Below are 20,885 nucleotides of genomic sequence, written 5' to 3'. Positions count from 1 at the left end.
ACTTGATGCTGGTTTTGGTTGGAGGAGGTTGTGTTCTGTTGGGCTCGAAAATCTTTTTATTCCTGGATTTCCAAATGGTGGAGCAAGTAAAGGCAAAGAGTGTGCCCCAAGGAATATTGTAGAAAGGGGAGGGTGTGGAAAGTTTACAACCTTCCCTAATCCAGATGTGAAAAGGAATGTGTAGAGTGGATAGATAGTAGTTGGGATTAAGCTCCATCCAAACAGCTTGGGCGTGGACACATTTGCGCAAGACATGATTAGTATCCTCTATCAGTCCTGGGCAGAAAGGGCAGATATTATCAGGGAGGATGTTTCTCTTATGAAGGAGGTATCTTGTTGCTAGTTTGTCTTGAGAAGCTAACCAGAGGAATAATTTGGTTCGATGGGATGTGTGAGTAGTCCAAATCCAAGTGAAAGACTGGCTTGGAGGATGGGGTGTTTGGACATTGGGTTTGGCCTGAATATATAGCAAACTAGTGATCTCATATGCAGATTTTAGACTGAACTCACCATCAGGAGAATTCCTCCATATAAGGTTGTCTGCTTGTTTAGAATGGTGAGGTCTAGGAATAGCTTTTAGCAGGTCGGTAATGGAAGGGGGTAGATGGAAGGAAATATTATTGAAATTCCAATTACCATTGCTGTCAAAAAGATCTGATAGGAGTAGTTGATCTTCCTCTGGTAGGAGTGGTCCTTCAATTAAGGATCTGAGGTCGGTATGATGATGATATAAAGTAAAGCTCATGAGAATTAATTTAGATTTGATTAAACGAAGTCCAAGAATTTATTAAGGTTAGCTAGTTTGACAATTTAGCACAAGGATTGTGGTTTCGAATTACAGATAAAATGTCAAAGACGATTAAGACGAGATGGTTGTCAAGATGAAAATTAAGACGAAAGGGTTAGGTCCGTGTAACTGGTGAGGCTAGCTTACTTGTCAAACTTATAGCGGATAGACAAGGACTTTAAGGGCAGGTTTGGTAACAATTTTCCGCCCATGCCCATTGATCAAATTTTCTGAATGCAATTTAAAAACAGAAGAATTGGATTGCCCATCTCGTGTCGGCTGGCCAATTCTGTTTTAGCATGTGTTGTACCGCTCAGTCAGATATCGTCATTCAATGAATCAGCATATTTTAACGTGATTGTGCAATACAAGTCCCATGTTGTGGAAGATGACCGGCCATGCGGAGTTGGTTGCGGCGAAAGTGACGTTGCCTTTCCAGTTTTTGATGGAATTGCCGCCCCACATACTCCATTCTTGCGGCATTGCGGCCAAAAAATGCAACCTGTCCTTGTATCTCATGATTTCCTCGCAGATGGCGTTTTCGTTCAAAAATGTGAAAAGCATTTGGGGATTGAGTAACGCAACTCTTGGACTGTTGGCCGTACCAAGAATTTGAAGTCTCCGTGGGTTGAGAGTGTAAGGGTTGATAATTATTACCTAATTATGGTTGTCACTTTAAGTGATTTTTTCGATCATCCATAACAAAAAATAAAAACTTTCAAAATTTAACAAAACAAAATGTTTTTCATACCTTAAGATTCTTGCTATCACCAAGATTATAAGAAAAATTAGCCCAACTGAAATTTCTTTATATTTGATTCCTTTTATTTATCAAGTACATAAATTAGAAAAAGAGTTCCTAGTATTGCATCCCTTTTTAGATGCCAAATTATATTTTCTTTTTTGCATTTCAAATTATGGTTAATTTAGTTTGTAAACGGTTTAATTATTTCTCATGTCTAAATCCTTTAATTTATCAATTGCATTGCATATGATTTCTTTTATTTGTCAAGTATATAAAATTAAAAAAAGATGCACCTAATATTGGCTCTATTTTTTAGATGGCAAATTAATTAACTTTTTTACAATCCAAATTCTGGTTAATATAGTTAGCAATCTTTTAACTCTTTTCCTTCACATATATGTGTAATTATCCTAAATTATAAGGGTAATAGAATCATTTAGCCATTTATGATGTAAGCGTTGGGTCCCACATGATTGACAGGGAAGATAAGTGAGTTTTTAAAACTTTAGGGGATGGGATCGAAATTGTTATAAATCTCGAGAGAGGTTTTTGAAATTATCCCATTAACTAAAGTTACTTTGGATGCTCATAATCATCATATCTTAGCTCGTATATCATCTCCCAAGAACTTATAAATGCTGTTGAAAAATGCTAATATTATTGCCCGACAATAGGATAGTCAATAATATAATCCATGTATTATATGAGAGCTCACCAATCGGTTCAATCAAAACTCAACTCGAGGTCGAGTCGTGTATAGTGATACTTAGCTCATCAGTTTGTCAAGTCGATTTGAATATATATATATATATATATATATTAGTTTTTTATTTTTTTATAGTGAATTTATATGTATGTTCCTAATAGTTTTTTTATTATGTATTAAAGGAAAATGTATATTTTATTATTTTTAAAAATATAAAATTATTATTTTTTTGCACTCGAGTTTGAATTTTATATTGATAAAACTGAAACTCAATTAGGCCAAAACTGGATTCATTTGCAACCTTAAAATCTTGACCTCTCCTTATCATATGGCCCGAAAACCAACAATATAGCATCTGATGGGCCTTGTGATGGGGCTTTACTTGATGTTGTCAATTCGTTCCTTCCTGGGCTTCGGTATCCTGTAATATGGCCTTTCTCGTAGTTTTTATGTCTGATGGGGGCTGATGAGATTTGGGCAGTTAATATGAGACCGAAGCCCATATCTATTTTAAAAGTCAGATTTTTTTTTTTTTTTTGGTATAAATTGGGAAGCTGCTGCTTCCAGGGGTGGGCCAAAACCCGATCCGATCCGACACCCGATGAACCCAATTCGATCCGAAAAATAGAATATCCGATCCGATTTTTTCTTAGCGGGGCAGATGCGGATCGGGTACCCGTAAAAACGGATACGGATACGGATCAGTAAAATAAAAACCGGCAGGTACCCGACCCGCAGGGTATATTATATAAATATTAAAAAAATAAGGGTTCATCATATAATTTTTATAATTTTTAATCCTAAGTGTAAGTAAAGTGGTTCACAACCTCATATTCTAATCTCATATGATCCGCCTCTCCTCATCTTGTCTTAAAAAAATGAATACTCTTGGTAAAACCTGAACTAAAATGAACAAAACAAAGAAAAATTAGTGAAACTCTATCATAAAAATTGTTCATTCTTTTCATCCTTTTTCATTTTTATTCTACTTCCATCGATCTTTCTTGCAAATTTTTCATCAATTCAATCAAAAATTTGTGTTTGGAGCTCCAATTTTCTATTAGCTAGACAATTAAAACATTTGTGTCTTTCATTTATTTATTTGTTTTATTGCAATTGTGTCTCTTAAATTTGTCTCCTTTATTTTAGTGCAAGAAATTTATTTTTTCTTTTTCATCACCTTTAATGCAATAAGGTCTATTCCAAAGATGTAAGAAAGTTGGTGAAAATTTTTTAAGATTATTTTGATTATACTTCAAAAATTATTAGCTCTGTTCAATTCTTTTCTGGACTTGATTCCACAATCGACTCATTTTGGATGCAGTCTTGTACCATAACATCCTTAAGGAAGTTGGAAAAGTTGCCAAATACTTATTATCCTTGTGTTTGTTATGTTATAAAAGGATGAAATACGTGAGAATGGTGATGTACTTAAAATTATCATAAAATTTCATTTTATCTATTAGATATTATAATTCTAATATGTACTAAATTTATGAGATCGGTTTGATTATTGGATGAAATGTGTGAGAATGATGACGTATGGATTTTGATTATAATATCTCTACCAATGTTAATTAGAAAGCATTTTTTTTATTGAAAAATATGTTGATATTAAGTGAAAGATATTTTTTATTGGAATGTTTTTTTAGGGGCGGGTACCTTATGACCCGCCCCTTTTTTTTGGGTACTCGAATAGCGGGTACCCGAAAATATTAGGAGCGGGTTAGGGTTTCAAAATGGTTGATCCGATATTTTAGGATCGGGTCAGCCAAAACTTATTAGGGGCGGGTATCCGACCCGTGCCCACCCCTATCTGCTTCATCATCATGCGTGACTGTTGAGGCGCACAATTGACGGTCATTCAGTAGTTGGAAAGTCTCAGAAAAATCGCCTTTCGAAGATCATGAAGGGAAGTTAGACAAGCGCCCCTAAATCGAGTTTCAAAGTGCCTCTGAATGATCAGAAAGTATTCTAAAGACAGAGCAGAAAGCCAAGGAGGAAGGGGAAATTGCAATTTGCACCAGACTGAACGGAGGTGAAAGCGTTCTATCGTTTCCGAAAAAAAGAAAAAAAGAAAAAAGGAATGGAGGTGAAAGCAGAAATGTAAAGGCAAAATAAGCAGTACTAGTATTAAACAGAAGCTGGACAGCATCAAACATTAACACAAAGTGCTGAACAACAGGGCCATATTTAATTTTAGCGTCACAAACAAGAAGCAAGAAAAGGCAGGGTAGTCCACCGAACTAACCAGAGCTGCCACGATGATGGCACAAACGATAGTGAGGATGGAACATAGGTTAATTTATATGAAGGACACTTGGTCCTGTTGCCGTGGGTGGTCATGTCGGTGTAACACTTGCCGCACATTTCTCTGTTCCCTGCGGTGCCAGGAGGCACGCATTTGCACCTTAGGCAGCAAGTTCCACAAGCTCTGCTGCACAGGTTTGGTCTCGAGTGTAAACTACATCTCACCTTGCACAGTCCTCTGCAGTCTGCAACAAAATTTCAATTATATTTCAGTAGTATACCAAATATGCAATGGAGTAGTTTCAACAATTTATGTTTTTCTTGAATCTTTTTTTTTTTTTTTTTTTTCCTGGGGTGGCCGGGATTTAACGGAGAAGCATACCCATTAACGGTAGAAGCCTTCTATTAGCTCTTCTCGTCACCTTATAAAAAAAAGAAGAAGAAGAAGAGAGAGACATCATAATCGTGCAATTATATGACTGTATACAGGGATTCTAGTCTAAGTTTTAAGCGTGAATTATGAAATTAGAGAAGCAAGAATTTGGCGTTGAGAGATGACACTGCAGTCGTACCATTGCTTGGGGGTTCTCAGTTTCAACATCGGACGACACCTGCCACACAATATATAAGCATTTTAGTATAGCAAAATGTGTACATATTGTATTAACAAGAGGCTGCTAGAAAGCAAGAGGGGCTTCTTTTACCAGAGCAAGGTAGATGACCAAAAAGAAGCGCCACAAGAAAGAGAGAGCGTGGAGCCATTGTGCTAGAGGGCTCTGGAGGGTGGCGGTTGGGTAACTCCGAACTATCGAGTTGTTTGTAGTATTACTTTGGTGAGGCTACGTATTTATAGGCGTTTCATACAGTTAATCAATGGATATTAATTGATGATGAAAGATGATTACTTAATCAATTGCTTTGCTTGCTCAGTCAAAGTTCCAAGGTAGAAGAAGCTAATGCCTTGTGCCTTGTATACAAGCAATTCATCTAACCATTCCAAGAATTTCACAATAAACGTGTTTACTGTCAGTGGATTACAATCTTTTGCCCCGATCAATCCTTTTTGACAATATGACAATTAATGCTATTAGTACTATATTTCTACTAGTTGCTAAGTACTTTTCTTAGTTCTCAGTACGTACTAGCGCACTAACTTGTTCTTTTGTCAGCATGTTGCCTATCTCCCTACAAACATGCTGTGCCTGTTCGAGGCCAATGCAATGCATTGAGTGATTCCATCGCCAACATGAAGCTTGGCTGAACGCAAGATTACAAAAGAAAGAGTGGGAGAGATAATCCATTATCCACTGCCCAATGCCCATAATTTACATTGATTGAATATGGTCACTACTTAAAAATTATCAATTTTTTTTCCAAGGAATCTCATATTTTGCATAGACAAAAATTGTACTCCATCTCGTTTTTTAATCTTTTCTCATCCAATGTCTCCTCCTTTTGCATTCATTACTCAAGTGTCTCAGAGAAGTAGCAACTCAGTGATGTTTAGGTACTTTTAAGACTTTGTACGTAAAAAGCGCAGATGAGAAAAGCTCCGAAGAGCCAGCTATCATCCTGTTGGAAGGATGACGGATGAGTGGAATACAACCGAGAAGAAAGAAGAAAGAAGAAAGAAGAAGATCAGAGAGTTAGGCGGGTCAGTCTTTAAGTCAGTGATGGTTGTCAGGAGTCGGCGGTATGGATGTTTCCGTCTACTCTTTGCACTGAGTTATTAGTAACGGGTGGTGACAATATTGCCACAGGCACCTCTCCCATCCGAGGCAATGAATTCATGATCACCATAACCTCTGATTTTTTTTCTTTTTGGATTAATCACAAATTTCTCTCTAATATTTGGTCAGTTATTTCTATCACTTTTATCCCCTTAACCGGTAGTCAAAGTAAACTTTTTGTAATGACGGTGCCAGTTAAAATAGAAAGGATAATAATAATTATGTCAAAAATAATGAACAAACAAAAATGCCCAGGGGTTTGGGTCCATTACTTTTTTATTTCCAAAAACACCCTTCCTCATGAAGGGAATGTTTCCACTGCTACTCGTGTGATGTGCAATTAGCATTGAATATTAAGAAGAAATATTGGTCAATTTGGCAAGTTAACCCTGACCAAATTCTGAGCTTAGTCAATTGTGATGTAACTGCTGCCGGTGCAACTAAGCAAAATCCATGTTCATTACCAATTAAAAGCATTCAAACTCAAGGATAAACATACGAAAATCAGCATTGGAGCATTTTCATTGCTTCAGCGAAGATAAAATTTTGAAAAAACGGGGCAGATAGCATAAATTTTGCTCGACTTATTTGTGCTATAACAAATATGGCAGAAAAAAAAATATGGCAGAAACTTTTCCATTCAGAAAGTGAGCTTTAAGTTACGCAGATGTAAGTCACCCAATCCTATGATATCTCTCCCTGAGGATGAGACCCATCACCAGAATCAACTTACTACAAAAATTGCCTAAGATATTAGGCAGATTATAAAACCACCAATTTGGCTGGTGGAGATAATATTGGTTCCAAGTCCCTGGCACGATTCCTAGCAGCTTCCTGGGCAGCAATTACCTCCTCGGAAGGCGGTGATAATGGGTTGTCGAAAAATATATCTAGCCATGGATTGCGAGGGTCAACAGTTATCCTCTCGAGTGATCCTGCACCGGCCTCATTCAAATGTTTAACAAACTCAACCTCACCCTCTCCTCCATTCCAGCCCAAAAGTTCCACCTCCTTGAGGCATCCATACTTGCTCCTCTCCGCCACCTGCCGATGCCCTGACTCTATGGCAGCCTCGTCCCACCACATCATTTGAGGATTGCGCTTCCTTGCTTCACAATCTATTTTATACCGGAGCACCAATTTATGCAAACAAGGTGATGCACAGAGAAATGAAACAGTAAAAAACAGGCTGTCTGATACCATGAATCTTAATTCCAGATGGCGAAGATTCGGAAATTTTGCAAATTCATCAAATGCTCTATAAGGAAATAGGTATGGTTCACGAGACACCATGAGATCCAGATTGAGAATCAACGTCTGTACCTGCTGTAAGATAAGAAAAGGACGCCTTTGAATCTGTAAGATACACTATGTCGAAGGTAATCACCAACTCCAAGGGAAACTGAAGAAAGTTGGGGAACATCTTGGAAGCGCATGTTGGTAGAGTGCAGTGCTCCAAGCTCATATTTTCCTTGATGGGTAAAAGAAACAAGATTCCGGGCTGCTGCTACCTCAATACGATCCAACCGAATACACCTTCTGATCTCCAAATGCTTCAACCTAAGCGGCCGACCGCCGCCACCACCCAAAATGCTCAGATTATGTAGAGATGGTGCACCAGCAATCGACAAATCCTCCAGCAGCGGACAGTCGGATAAAAGATTCAGCACGTCTTGTTCAGCAATGTTTACAGCTTTCAGTCGCAGAGAAGCTAGCACCTTAAAGTCGTAACCAGCACCCGACTTGGGGAAGTTGTAAACGTCATCCAAACCCTTAATCGGTTTGTAGGTCTTACCGCACGCGAGCATGGATGATAAGTCCAACTCGAGCCTGTGAACCTTCCTGGCTGCTGCAAACTCCATCCATCGGTCGATACTGGCGGATTCATCTGCTCCCAGATCAAAACACACCCTGAATTGTTCAATCATTGGGCCTTGATGTGAAACCACCACTTCATTCACCCAGTCTACATATTTCCTCTGTTCAACATCAAACCTCTTTTCGTGAGCCCGAAGAAGCACTCTGGTCTCCACGTCATCAAAGTCCAAACAACCCCCGTAAGACTTCCATAGATTGTGAAACCGGCGGGATACAGCACTTGTCCTTGCAGCCTCTTTCATTGACAAGTTTGAAAATATATCCATCATAATTGTATCCGGCAAGGTACTCGTCAGATCCAAAACCATCTCCTCCATTCGCCTTCAAATTGATACTCTGGCGGCAGACCTAATCTCCTTAAATGCGTCACAATCCGATTCTGTTTCAACTTTCAATTCAATCAGACTTGAAACAGTTGCAGCAGTGCGACGCAGTCAAACTAGCTGGTCCATGTTTTTAACCCTAATATCCATTTTGGACCGACACCGACGCGACAAAATGCTTTGGGCGTCCATCCGCTGTCGGCCCACTCCCAGACAATTACTATATGTATATATTACGATAACTATTTCTTTTTCCAAATAATCTCCAACCTAAACAACACACTTAAATATTATTATTATAAACGTGATCTGAATGCTGAATGAACCGGTTTGAAATTGAAAGCACTTAATCGAAGTATCAATTTGGTGCTGCCCAGAGAGAAATGAAAGGGCAGATGAAGTACCATGCATTCAAGGGAGAAAATTGGTGGGCACAGGAAATTGATCAAAGGAATAACCATGCAGATATATATATATATATATACACACACACAAGGCCAACACACTTGAACTCTTCTATTTGAACAAAATAGTATTTAAATAAACGTAGAGGGTATCAGTTCAAGATTGGATCATGTTGGTAAATCACTAAATTTTTGCATTTTTCGTCTCAACATGACATAAAAGAAAGTGAAAATGTTACCTTTTTATCATTTTTGTTAAAAAAAGTGAAAATGTTTGTTGCTATATATATATATGTATTGATAATTAATTTCTTTAAATGGCAGAGTACGTGTTTTCCCATTTTGTTTCACACTCGTATAAACAACTAACAGAACCAAATAAAGACAAAAGCGGAAAAGACAAACATGCGCAGCTATATATATATATATATATATATATATGGATTTTGTGTGTGTGTGTGTGTGAGAGAGAGAGAGAGAGAGAGAGAGAGAGAGAGATCTCCTTGATTCCCTTCGCTCTGGCCTCTTTCATTGTTCTGGGTATTAATTAAATTTCCAGCAGCAAGGATACCTTAGTTCAATTTCCAGTATACGTCAAACGAACACTAGTAGGTCGCTACCAATATATAGAGAAATATGGAAGAACTGGGCAATGGCATTATTGATCTAAATGAACCATTCAAGCACAACTGAGAAGTTTGGCAGATGGATTTGCTGAAATGAGTCTGCTTGACCAAGAGAACATAGCTGCGATGGGAGTGATCGGGGGACTCCGACTTTGGCTGTTCACCGCCCCCTTGCATCATCCAGAACGATTGGCCCGCCAGATTGAATTGAATGTGAGGCAACGACTGTTCAACCGCAGATTGATGACGGCAGAAATTATCCGGCGAGACGTGAACCGCATGCTCGGTGATCTCTTCCATGATTTCATTAGCACCGGCTTGATGGCGGCGACGCCACCTGCAATATATTGTGAGACTATCCAAGACGTTGAAGCCGTCCAGATACTTCTCCAACACATTGCCGATTGGTTTTGGAATTACATTCCCCTGATTGCTGTGGATCATGTGACCAACCCTACTGCTGATATGGTTGCAGACTACGCTGCAGCGCACCAGTTCTATGTTCTGCACTTGTTTTAGTTTGATGATGCATGTCTCTGCTTTACAATCCTCTGCATTGATGTTATGGTAATTACAACTGCTGCTGCTGCTACTGATTAGGTGAAAGGCTAGCTAGCTATATATTACATGGTGATTGGTTTGCATGGTTATAGATTAGGATCATATATGATAGATGATCAGTTGAAGATTTGGGAAGAAATGAAGGAGGAACCTTACCAAAAAAAAAATAAATTTCTTTTATTCTACTAGTTTGTTGCTTTGGTTTTAATATCCCGGTTTCTTCTGTTGTATCGTGTACACATATTTTACTGTTCGTTTTACCAATCTTCTTTACTTTTTGAAACTATAATGTTATACTAATAGCTTGATATATATGGCATCTTGTGTCATATATATATACGGTTGCCGTGTATATATGGAGAGCATACTTATTGAAGCCAACGGACGTGGTGATTACTACAAAAATATATGTGGTGCAAACCCTACATTTAGTTTGTGGTACGGCACATACACTCTATATATATATATATATATATAGACGAAACAAAGAAGAATGTGAGTAAGAGAGAGCGAAGCATTAAAATAAATGGGAGCATATTATTGCTCAGGGCGGAGTGCATGTTTTTGGCAGTTATGTCAGCAAAAACGGAAAAGATATATAGTACTACTACCATAACCGAGATTCCACGTGGCTAAAGAATGAGCTTACCCAACTTATTTTATTCTACTGCTACTATTAATCCATAACTAACTAACTAACAGAGCCAGAAAACCAAATAAAGAATGTGATAAAACTTATATATATATATATATTATATAGCAAGTGTACAAAGAAGGAGGGCGTGCTGTATCATCTCCCTCCTCTGTTAATTCTCTGTGAAGAAAGGTTGAGAAGTTAATGGCAGGAAATCCCTATATCTGACCGCCGCTGGATCCACAAATCACAGCCCGTTTGAGAACGAAGTCGAGTTGAGAGTGAATTAGCTGTTCTGCAACAGAAGTTGGGCCAGGGTTCGATGGAGGAAGAAACGCTCCGCCAAAACTTGGGAGCTGAGCAAAACTGTTTGTTTAATTGGGTTTTAAACTCGCCTTTGGCGTCGAAGTTCCCGCCGTATGCCATACACTGTAAGAGTATCGAACAGATCGATGCCGTCCATATTGTGAGGACCCGCATTGCAATCTGGCCTCAACGTTATGTTTTCAGGATTGCCGTCGGTTGGCTCGTTGGATTAACCGCATATCCAATTTCCCGTACTGCTTTGCTTGTGAGAGTGTGCAAGAGATTGGCGCACTGTGTACTGGCCTGAAGATTATGTTTTCAGGGTTGCTCTCCTCCCTCCTCCTCCTCATGCAACTTTTCGACATCTCCGCTTAGATGTTGTAGTCCTACCTCTTTGATTCCCGGTCTGCTGCTATTACTATATTAGTCTAATGTGTGTCCTTAGTACGTAGTTCTTACGAGACACTGCGACTCATCTCATGCATGTCAATGAGTATTTTTACGTACGAACTAATTAGAGAAATATATTGGGTTAACTAGGCGATTGAGTATGGAATATTCTGCACATCATATATCATCATGATGCTGAGTTGATTCGATCTACATCTTTACTTAGTTTCGGGGGTAGATGGATATTTTTGGACTGTTTTTTGCTCAATCTTTTATGTTTTCCATTTCGTTTCAGGGATGTTGTTATTTTGTTTGCTTTGGTACGTATTGCGTTGAGATCTTCATTCCACCGTAGTAATGAATTCCTATTTCTTTTCTTTTTCCAGCCTCTCTCTTATATGATATTTTCCTTATAATTGCGAAAACTAAAATGGCATTGATTACCTTGACGAATCTTCTTAATTTTAACAGATACGAAGTTGGGATCCAAAAAAAATAAAAATACAATGCAATAACTTTTGGATTTTTTTGCACCACTTAAATAATTTCACAATATTTGTGGTCTGCACTCCTTTCCAAACTCAATTTAAAATTTTCAAAAAAAAAAAAAAAAAAGATTGTTGCTCATATATGAAGATATATTGTGCAGTTGCTCATGATGACTCAGGAGGATCTCATTCATAAAATGCGTTCTCCTACTACTATATTTTCATAGACGAAATACATCTCAAGCTAAAAAAAAAAAAAAACCAAATTCATATGGTAACTCAGCTGCTACGCTCTGAGGCTCCACAAAATAATTTGAATCAGCTTTTATTAGGAGCGCGCGTAAAAGAAAGAATGTAGTGTGTTAATATACAACCAAACATGAAATGAAATAAACAATCGAGACTCCACGTGGGCCCCACCTACAACCTCCGAACTACAAATCTACAGAATATGCGCGTTTGGAATGCAAATTTTTAAAGAATATGCGCGTTTGAATATTACGTTTTGACATATTTTTTAATTATTTTTTTATTTCACATATATCAAATTATTACAATAATTTTTCTATAAAAAATTGACAAAAATACAATCCAAACAAATTCTGTATTTTTATTCTACTGCTCCCTACTGTTAGACCATGCAGCATAACTAACTAACAGAACCAAAAAAGACAGAAGCGAAAAAAAGAACTGCAAAACCCAAAAATAAATAAATACTCGGCTATACCTATACAACACAGTAAAACAGCAACTAGCTCTCTCTCTCTCTCTCTCTCTCTCTGTACTAGACTACTAGCAAAGGCATGCAAGCATTATCATTCATCTCCTTCGTTTAGACTCTGTTAGTATCAGTATATAGCATTAGCATGCAGTAGATTTCTCTGTGAAGTGAAGAAATGTTACTTTTGGGAATATGGCGGAGTACATCTATCGACTGCATCCAGAAGACAGAATCGATTTGTTAGCTCTGAGGTATGGAGAGAATCAGCTGAGCGAGGCCGAAATCGCGTGTGATGAGATCATACAAGACATTCGGAGACGAGAGCTGTGGTTGAGCAACAAACCTTGGGATCATCCTCTACGAGATCAAGTTCTGAATAATTTGTCTTCGCTGCGAAATAACTTGAACTACAATTCCATCGATATCCAAACGCTCCATCAAGACGTGCAACTTCGGCGTTATAATTTGTATCATTGGGTTAACCACACATCCAATTTACGGCAGAATTTCCCGTATTGCTTTCGCTGTGAGACTATCCAGGAGATTGATGCCGTCCACACTCTGATGAACCGCATTGTTGTCTGGCCGGGGGGTTGTGTTTTCAGGATTGGTATCAGCAGGTCCGGTCTCCATCCTCCTCCTCCTCCTGTGACCTTTGACGACCTCCTTGATCACGCTCATCGTCTCAACTTCGAAATTGTAACCCTGCCTTAAACTTTTGATTTCTAGTTCCAGCAGCACATTACTCGCTCATTTCCATTATTACTGCTCAGGAGCTGGTACTGGTACCGTTACGTACGAACTAGAGAAATATTAGGCGATTGAGTATATGGAATTTTAAGCATATTATATATCATGCATGATGCTGTGTTAGTTTAATCTAGATCCTTAGTTAGTTTTGGGAAGAAAAGGAGAAAAAAAAATGGTGCGTAGATTTTTTTTTTTTTTTTTAACCGGTGAGCTGTTTTTTTTCGTTCTTTATTTTTTCCATTTCGCTTTAGGGGAATTGTTCGCTTGTTTGGTTTGGTACATGCATGTTAAGGTCTTCATTCTGCCATAGCAATGAATTCAACTTCTTTACTTACTAGTATTTCTTTTCTTTTTTCTAAGTTTCTATATTATTCTACTTTCTCTGTATGCGTATATATGTATGAAGTGGGGATCACACTTAGACTAGCCCAATGTAATTTTCAGCATGAAATTTCTCCTACTGTACAGCATTTTTCGCTTCTTTCACTAAGCATTAAGCTGCCTGCCAATTAATTGGAGAGGATATTTACTGTGAATCAACAAAAATGGACTTATGATTCAACAACATCCTGACATGGTCTCCGGTACAATTTTTTTTTTTTTTTCAAAAAACATTTTTAGAATGCATGTCATATTGTAATTAGGATTTCGGAGAAACACATGACAAAAAGAAAGTGAAAAGGGTTGCAGCAAAGTACAAAAGCAGAAAAGACAAACATGCACACACATATACAGATGTAGATGAGGCCGTCTTTCTTGTTTTTTGCTATCAATTGCATGCAGCAGAGATACCTACTTTGAATTCCCATCATCAAAAGACTGCTAGTGATGTACAGAGAAGTGTGGAAGCTGGTCAATCAGCATTTGCCACTGTTAGTTCAAGTGTCGCAATTCCTTTTTTTTTTTTATTTTTTTTATTGTACAACCATTTTGTTGCTTTAGTCTTAATATCTCAATTTCTGCCGTCGTATTGGCAAATCTTCTTTACTTTGTGAAATTAATGATGATAATAACTTGACACGGCATCTTTTGTGTTAAAGTTCAAACCTCCACAGCAACTTATATCTACATTTGCGAAGTCGCTCATGTTTTTACTAGCAAAGTATTACATCTTTCTTTCTTTTTTTTTTGGGCAAAGTACAGTAGTACATCATCATGTAATTTGCTACGATTTTTTTTTACTACTACAATTGCAAGATGTAAAATTTGTGCAAACTAAAGATGATCAAGATTTAAGTGAAGCCAAGGACTATATCTAAGACTCAATTTAATTGGTTTTCTAAAATCACGTTATTTTTTTCATCGCAAACCATTTTTTTTAAATTCTATTTTTAATAAATGCAAGACTATTTATTGATTATGGAAAAATAAGTATACATGAAACAGTCTGCAAGAGAGTGAAGTATAAAATAGCTACTTATTGCTCAAGGAAGGTGTAGAACGTAATATTGTCTGTTATGGCAGCTACGGAAAGATAGAACGTGATGTTCAAATATTAATGGGGTCTTCATAAAATTAGATAGGGCACAAAATAATCTTTGAGTAGGTACTTGTTCAAAAAATATCTTGGGTTATATCTTGAGCTAATCAAATATTGGCTAAGCTATGTTTAGATTCACTTTCCCTTACACAATTCAGTAGCAAAATCTTAGAAAAAAAAAAAAAAAAAAAGCGTGCCCAAATTAAGTTCCTAAATGATGTCCAATTATTTTGAAACCTAGTGATGGAATAGCTCTTGGATTTTCTTGACCATAAAATACATACCAATTTCACATTTATTGTGTCCCGATCTTACTTTTAGTCACTTACTATTCAATTTAATTTTCTCAAAGAAAAGGTTGTTGCTTATTATATACACACACACTGAGAGATCATGAGGATGTCATAAAATTGCTATGTATCTGCCAATTTGATATTGTAACCTAATTCCATAACTAACTAGTAACGACCCTGGAGGAAAAGGACAAAAAGACGTACTTAATCAAGGCTATTAAGCAAGTGGCATTTGCGTGCTTTTATATATCTCCCTCTCCTCTCCTTCCTTTTCTTCTTCTGCTGTAGACTGCCTGCAGTAGTATAGTATGAAGCATATAGCAGGCGGGCAATAGATTTCCCAGTGAAGTGAAGTGAAGGATTTAGGCTGAGAAATTAATTAATATGGCGGCGCAGTGCATCGATCGACTGGAACCGCGAATCACGAACGCTTTAATAGCTTTGAGGAATGGAGAAAATAATCTGAGGAATTTGGAAATCCGGCGTAATCAGACAAGAGAAGAGATCGAGAGCCTACAGATGTGGTTGAACAACAACCCTTTGGATCATCCAGACCGAGTTGAAATTCAGAATGCTTTAGCTTCTCTGCAGCAGAGCTTCACCCAGGTTTGCAACGATCACGAGATGATCCGCAAAAACGTGAACGTTCTGCGTTACGATTTGCATAACTGGGTCGTGAACTCATCCGATTTATGGCAGAATTTTCCGTTTTCCTTTCGCTGTGAGACTGTCGAAGACATTGATGCCATCCATACTCTGAGGAACAGCATAGTAGCCTGGCCCGATGGTTGTGTTTTCAGGGTTGCTCTCAGGTTGGGGAATCGCTATCGTCCTCATCCTCCTGTACCTTTCGAAGATCTCAGTCGTCACGCTCGAACTCTCAACTTAGAAGTTCTAACGATGGATTTCTAGTCTGCTGCTAGCTACTATGTACTGATCATGTCTATTAATATTACTGCTGATCAGGAGCTGGTACGTACGAACTAAGAGAAATTTGGGTTAATTAGGCGATCGTCTATGGAATATTCTGCGCATCATATATCATCATGATGCTGAGTTGATTCAATCATTAGGCGATCTTTATGTTTTCCATTTCGTTTTAGCGGTATTGTTGGTTCGTTTGCTTTTTTAGTACGTGTTTAAGCTCTTCATTCTGCCGTATTAATAAATTCAACTTCTTTACTTTCTTTCAAATATTTCTTTTCTTTTTTTTTCCAACCTTTTTCTTACATAATTTGCCTTATACTAATTATGAAACTTAAAATGGTAGTATTAATTACCTTGATGAATCTTTTTTTTTTTTTTTATACATATGAAGCGGGGATCATGCACGTTTACACCAACCAAATGTTAGTTTTTCAGCACGAAGTTTCTCCTATATGAATATAAATGGACATATTAGGTGTGTAGAGGAGCATGCTTTGGTACATCCAATCTTAATAAGAAATAAACCAATTAATTTCATGGTAGCTTAATTGTTACACACGGAGACGGAGGTTGCAGATGAAATTTAAATGTAATCAGGATTTAGAGGAGGGTATAGATTTTTACTAGCTACTATTTAACAACTTAACCGTGAAAGCGAGTATCCGTATCTATTAAACCAACATCAAATTATCGAGATTCATTCCACCATAACTGACTAACGGCCCCAAAAAGACAAAAAGCCAGAAAGGACAATATATATATATATATATATATATATATATATATATATATATATATATGTAGATATATACAGCTCTCTCTCTCTCTCTTTCTCTGGCCTATGCAAGAAGCAGCTGAGTAAGCAGGGCACGCATTTTATCTCCCTCTTCTGCTGCGGACTGTAGATTGTAGATTTCTGCGTGAAGTGAAGAAATGCTGAGAAATATGGAAGATATTGAAGGCATGGCACCGCCGCTGCAGCCACTTCTAAGAGAGAGTTTGTTACTTCACAGAATTGGAGGGTATCACCAGAGGGATTTTGAAAGCTTCAACAGTCGGACGAGACAAGTGATTGGGCTGCTGCAATCGTGGTTGAACAACCACCCTTCCGATCATCCAAACCGAGATGCGTATGAGAACGCCTTAGCTGTTAATCAACAGGAATTGAACCTGGGTTCCACCATGGAAGAAAATCTCCGTCAAGGCTTGCAAGCTCAGGGTGACATTCTGCGTAATTTGATCATCAACTCCTATTCCTATTTGGTGCAGAATCCCCCGACTTCAATACATTGTCGGACTCCCCGAGACGTTGAAGCCGTCCATACTCTGACCCGCATAGGCATCTGGCCTGAAGATCAGGTTGTTAAGGTGGCTGTCGAATGCAGTGCCTTTAATCCTATACCTCCTCAATATCTTGCTAATTACGCCATAACTCTCAACTTAGAAGTTCAACCCTTTACTATTGCTTTCTAGTTGCTGCTATCTAGCTAGCTCGTATTATAGAAAAACCATAAATGGAAAGCTAGATCTTTAGTTTATTTTTGGGAAGAAAGGAACAAGAGAGAAGAGGGGGGGGCGGGTGGGTGAATTTGGGACTGGTTTTGTTCCATCTTTATGTTTTCCACTTTGTCTTCCTATGCTGCTCGTTTGCTTTGCTGTTAATGGCTGCATTTCCATTTTCTTTCTTTCTTTTTTTTCGAATCTTCTTTTAATTATATTATAGCCCATTTGTGTACATGTTATATATTGAGGTGGGATCAAATTTCGACTAGCCAAAGAATAATTTTAAGGAGGGTAGTTTTTCAGCACGCAATTTCTCGTAGTGTAGGCTGTAGACGCCATCAAGAAGTTTCTTCTCCACTTTCATTAAGCACTACAATTTGGTAAGCTGGGTGCCAAATAATTACACACGACACGTAATGTGAACCAACACAAATTGTATATATGTATGGTGCAAAACCTACACATTTTAAAAATAATATATAATTTTAAAAAAAAAAATAAAATGTACCGCAGAAAATTCAACAAAATTTCACTTTTCTGTTACTTTTTATTTTTTAAATCTATTGTAATTTTTTTTTACCCTGTTAGTAACTAATGGAATTTAAGAAATGAAAAAATTGACATGAGATGTTTGTCTACAAAAGATGACAACATAATCAAAAGTGTGAGACGTATATAATATCTATTGTGAGATTCATTTAACTGAACCAAGCCAATTACTACACCTAAGATTCAATCCAAATGGTTTTCTAAAATCACGCGGTTTTTTCAATCAAAAGTCATTTTTCTTTCTATTTTCTAGAATATGAAAGACTATTTACTGATCATGGCCAAATTATTTGCAGGAGAGGAGAGTCAAAATACGTAAATACAAAGGGATAGAAACTTATTGCTCAAGGTGTAAAGCAAGTTTTTGTCTGTTATGCCAGGAATAGAAAGATAGTCGTACCATCTAAAACTACCCGATCCATTCATCATTCTTATGACATCAGGAGAAAAGGCCGCTTTTGTTGGGAGCCGCAACAAAATTTTCACTTTGCAGACTCTTCCGTCAACCTTTCTACCTCTATGTTGATGCCAATTTGACTAGATATTCTATCTTCAAGATCGTTTTCTTTTCTGTCGGAAAAAAAAAAGATATTGTTTTCTTTCATGGTGTGTTCAATTTTATATAAATATGTTCTAGTGTTTATTTGTCTGTGCTTAGCTTTCTCAGGTCAATTAACAATTTTTTTTTATTTTTTATTTTTTTAAAAAAAGAAGTTTCTAGATGATGTTTAGTAGTACGTATCAATATATAACCGGGACTCCTTATGGCCCCACATATCTAAAATTCTGTTACCAAAACTAACTATCAGAGCGGAAAAAGACAAAAAGCGAAAAAGGACAAGAATTACACAGCTTCCTGCATAAATACAAATCCTGCAAGTCTCCAACGGAGCATGCAAATGCAATGCATATATATATATTTTTATCTCCCTCTTCTCACCTCTCTTCTTCTGCTGTAGCCTGTAGAGTTTAGTTAGTATACTATATGGTAGTCCCCAGCGAGCAAGAGCATTAGCAGGCGGTGGATTTCTGTGTGAAGAAATTAGGTTGAGAAATATGGCAGATGCGGTCTGGCCACCGCTGGATCCATACCTCAGAGAGAGCTTGTTACTTTACAGAAGCGGATTCCAGCAGCTGAGGGCTCTTGAAGCCCACAACAATCTGGCGAGCGATGTGATTGAGGCGCTGCAGTGGTGGGCGAACAAGGGCGATTTGGATGTTTCACAACAAGGTCGAGTTGGTGATATTTTAGCGCTGTTTGAAGGGGACTTGATCGTGAATGCCTACGCTCATGAAAGTCTCGGGACGTCAGCGTCGCAATCTGCATAATTGGGTTATGAACTCCCCGCTGGTGCAGAATCCCAGGCTGGCAATCCTTTGTAGGACTACGCGAGACGTTGACGCCGTCCAGACACTGAGCCTCCTTGGCAACTGGCCCCAACCTCCTCGTCATCTCTTCAAGGTTGGTATCGACTGGAGGCTCCATAATAATGATCCTGCACCTCCTCGACGTCTTGCTGATTACGCTATGTCTCTCAACTGCGAAGTCTACAATATTTGGTAATCTTTTACTACTACTTTGCCTCTAGCTAGTGCTATTACTCTATGCTACGGCGTACTAGCTGTTGTTGTGAAGATATCCTAGTCAGGAGCTGATCATGTCTAGTAATATCACTGCTCAGGAGCTGGTACGTGCGAACTAGGAGAAATATATTGGGTTACTTAGCTAGGCGATTGGGTATGGAATATGTGTTATGCATGTCATATGTCATGATGCTGAGTTGATTCAATCTAGATCTTTGCTCCTTTCTTTTTTTTTTTTTTTTTAAAAAAAAGAACAATCCAGATTTTTACTTGGTTATGGGAATAAATGAAATAAAAAGTAGTAGTATATGGGTATTTAATTTGGAATGCGTTTGTTCAGTCTTCTACGGTTTCCATTTCTGTTTACTGTGGGTCTCTTTTTCGTTTGTTTACTGTACAGTTAATACGTTTCCGTTCTGCCATCGGAACGAATTCGAGTTTTTCTTAACTAACTTTCAGTATAAATTAAGCATCATACGCACGCTACAAATGGAAATGGTACGATAACCTTCTGTTTAAGTACCGTTCATTTAGCTTGCGAAGGACCTAAGCCAGTTGATATTTAAACAATATTATAATAATTTTGGGAGACAACGATTCGATTGATAATTCATGAACTCGTTTGAAAATGAAGTGCTGGAATTATTATTAATACTGTACTAGCTACGAATTTCAATCACGTACGTACTGTACTGACTGAGGAAATTATTAGCTACATATTATATATTGGAAAAAAAAAATACGAACTGTTTGTCTTTATGGCTATACACTTTAAAATTCTGATAATTACAATTGTTTTGATTGTTAGCCCACCTACTATGAAATATTGAGTGAGTACTTGGACATTCTTTTTTTTTTTTTTTCCTTTACAATAAAGTACGTAAATGATTTGAAAGACAATAAATAAACTGTACGTACGGCTTGATACTTAATTATTAAGTAAACTATTTTGTTACCTGTACATGATGAGGCGCGAGTAAACTTTCACATCTGAAAGTGAAGCAACGAAAAGCATAAAATGACGAGATGAGTTTCAAGTGTTACTATTTCAGAAGTTTGCATTGCCATCTGCGAGATGATTGATGTTCAAATCTTCTGGAACCTACGACCTAGACATGCAATATTGGCAATAGCTGTTGGATTTTCTTCCCCATTTAAAATACCATACTTCTGGTCACTTCCTAGCTAAATCTAATTTAAAGTTTTTTAAACAGGGATTATCGATCTTGTGTAGTTGCTCACGAGGATAT

General features: G+C 37.7%; 2 protein-coding genes across 2 annotated transcripts; both read right to left on the bottom strand.

Annotated features, from left to right (window-relative positions):
* Positions 1 to 4,416: 4,416 nt before the first annotated feature.
* LOC140020942 (gibberellin-regulated protein 11-like) lies at positions 4,417 to 5,288 on the bottom strand. Its single transcript, XM_072071606.1, has 4 exons — positions 5,193 to 5,288; positions 5,061 to 5,099; positions 4,871 to 4,910; positions 4,417 to 4,733 (listed from the first exon to the last, which is right to left on the bottom strand). The coding sequence occupies exons 2-4, from the start codon at positions 5,061 to 5,063 to the stop codon at positions 4,444 to 4,446; spliced, it is 333 nt and encodes a 110-aa protein (XP_071927707.1). The 5' UTR covers positions 5,064 to 5,099; positions 5,193 to 5,288; the 3' UTR covers positions 4,417 to 4,443.
* A 1,692-nt stretch (positions 5,289 to 6,980) lies between these two features.
* LOC140021427 (putative F-box/LRR-repeat protein At5g02930) lies at positions 6,981 to 8,413 on the bottom strand. Its single transcript, XM_072072191.1, has 2 exons — positions 7,542 to 8,413; positions 6,981 to 7,476 (listed from the first exon to the last, which is right to left on the bottom strand). The coding sequence occupies exons 1-2, from the start codon at positions 8,411 to 8,413 to the stop codon at positions 6,981 to 6,983; spliced, it is 1,368 nt and encodes a 455-aa protein (XP_071928292.1).
* Between the last annotated feature and the right edge of the window lie 12,472 nt (positions 8,414 to 20,885).

The sequence above is a fragment of the Coffea arabica genome, chromosome 11e, assembly GCF_036785885.1.
Source record: "Coffea arabica cultivar ET-39 chromosome 11e, Coffea Arabica ET-39 HiFi, whole genome shotgun sequence".
NCBI lineage: Eukaryota > Viridiplantae > Streptophyta > Magnoliopsida > Gentianales > Rubiaceae > Coffea > Coffea arabica.
The sequence above is the reverse complement of the archived record's forward strand: the minus strand, read 5'-3'. Positions and strand labels throughout refer to the sequence as shown.

Coding starts and splice junctions, on each gene's coding strand:
- LOC140020942 (XM_072071606.1), bottom strand. Junction 4,734..4,870: donor AAGGCTTCTACCGTTAATGG/GTATGCTTCTCC, acceptor ATTTTGTTGCAG/ACTGCAGAGGACTGTGCAAG.
- LOC140021427 (XM_072072191.1), bottom strand. CDS start 8,413: ATGGAGGAGATGGTTTTGGATCTGACGAGTACCTTGCCGGATACAATT. Junction 7,477..7,541: donor CTTTTCTTATCTTACAGCAG/GTACAGACGTTG, acceptor ATTTCCTTATAG/AGCATTTGATGAATTTGCAA.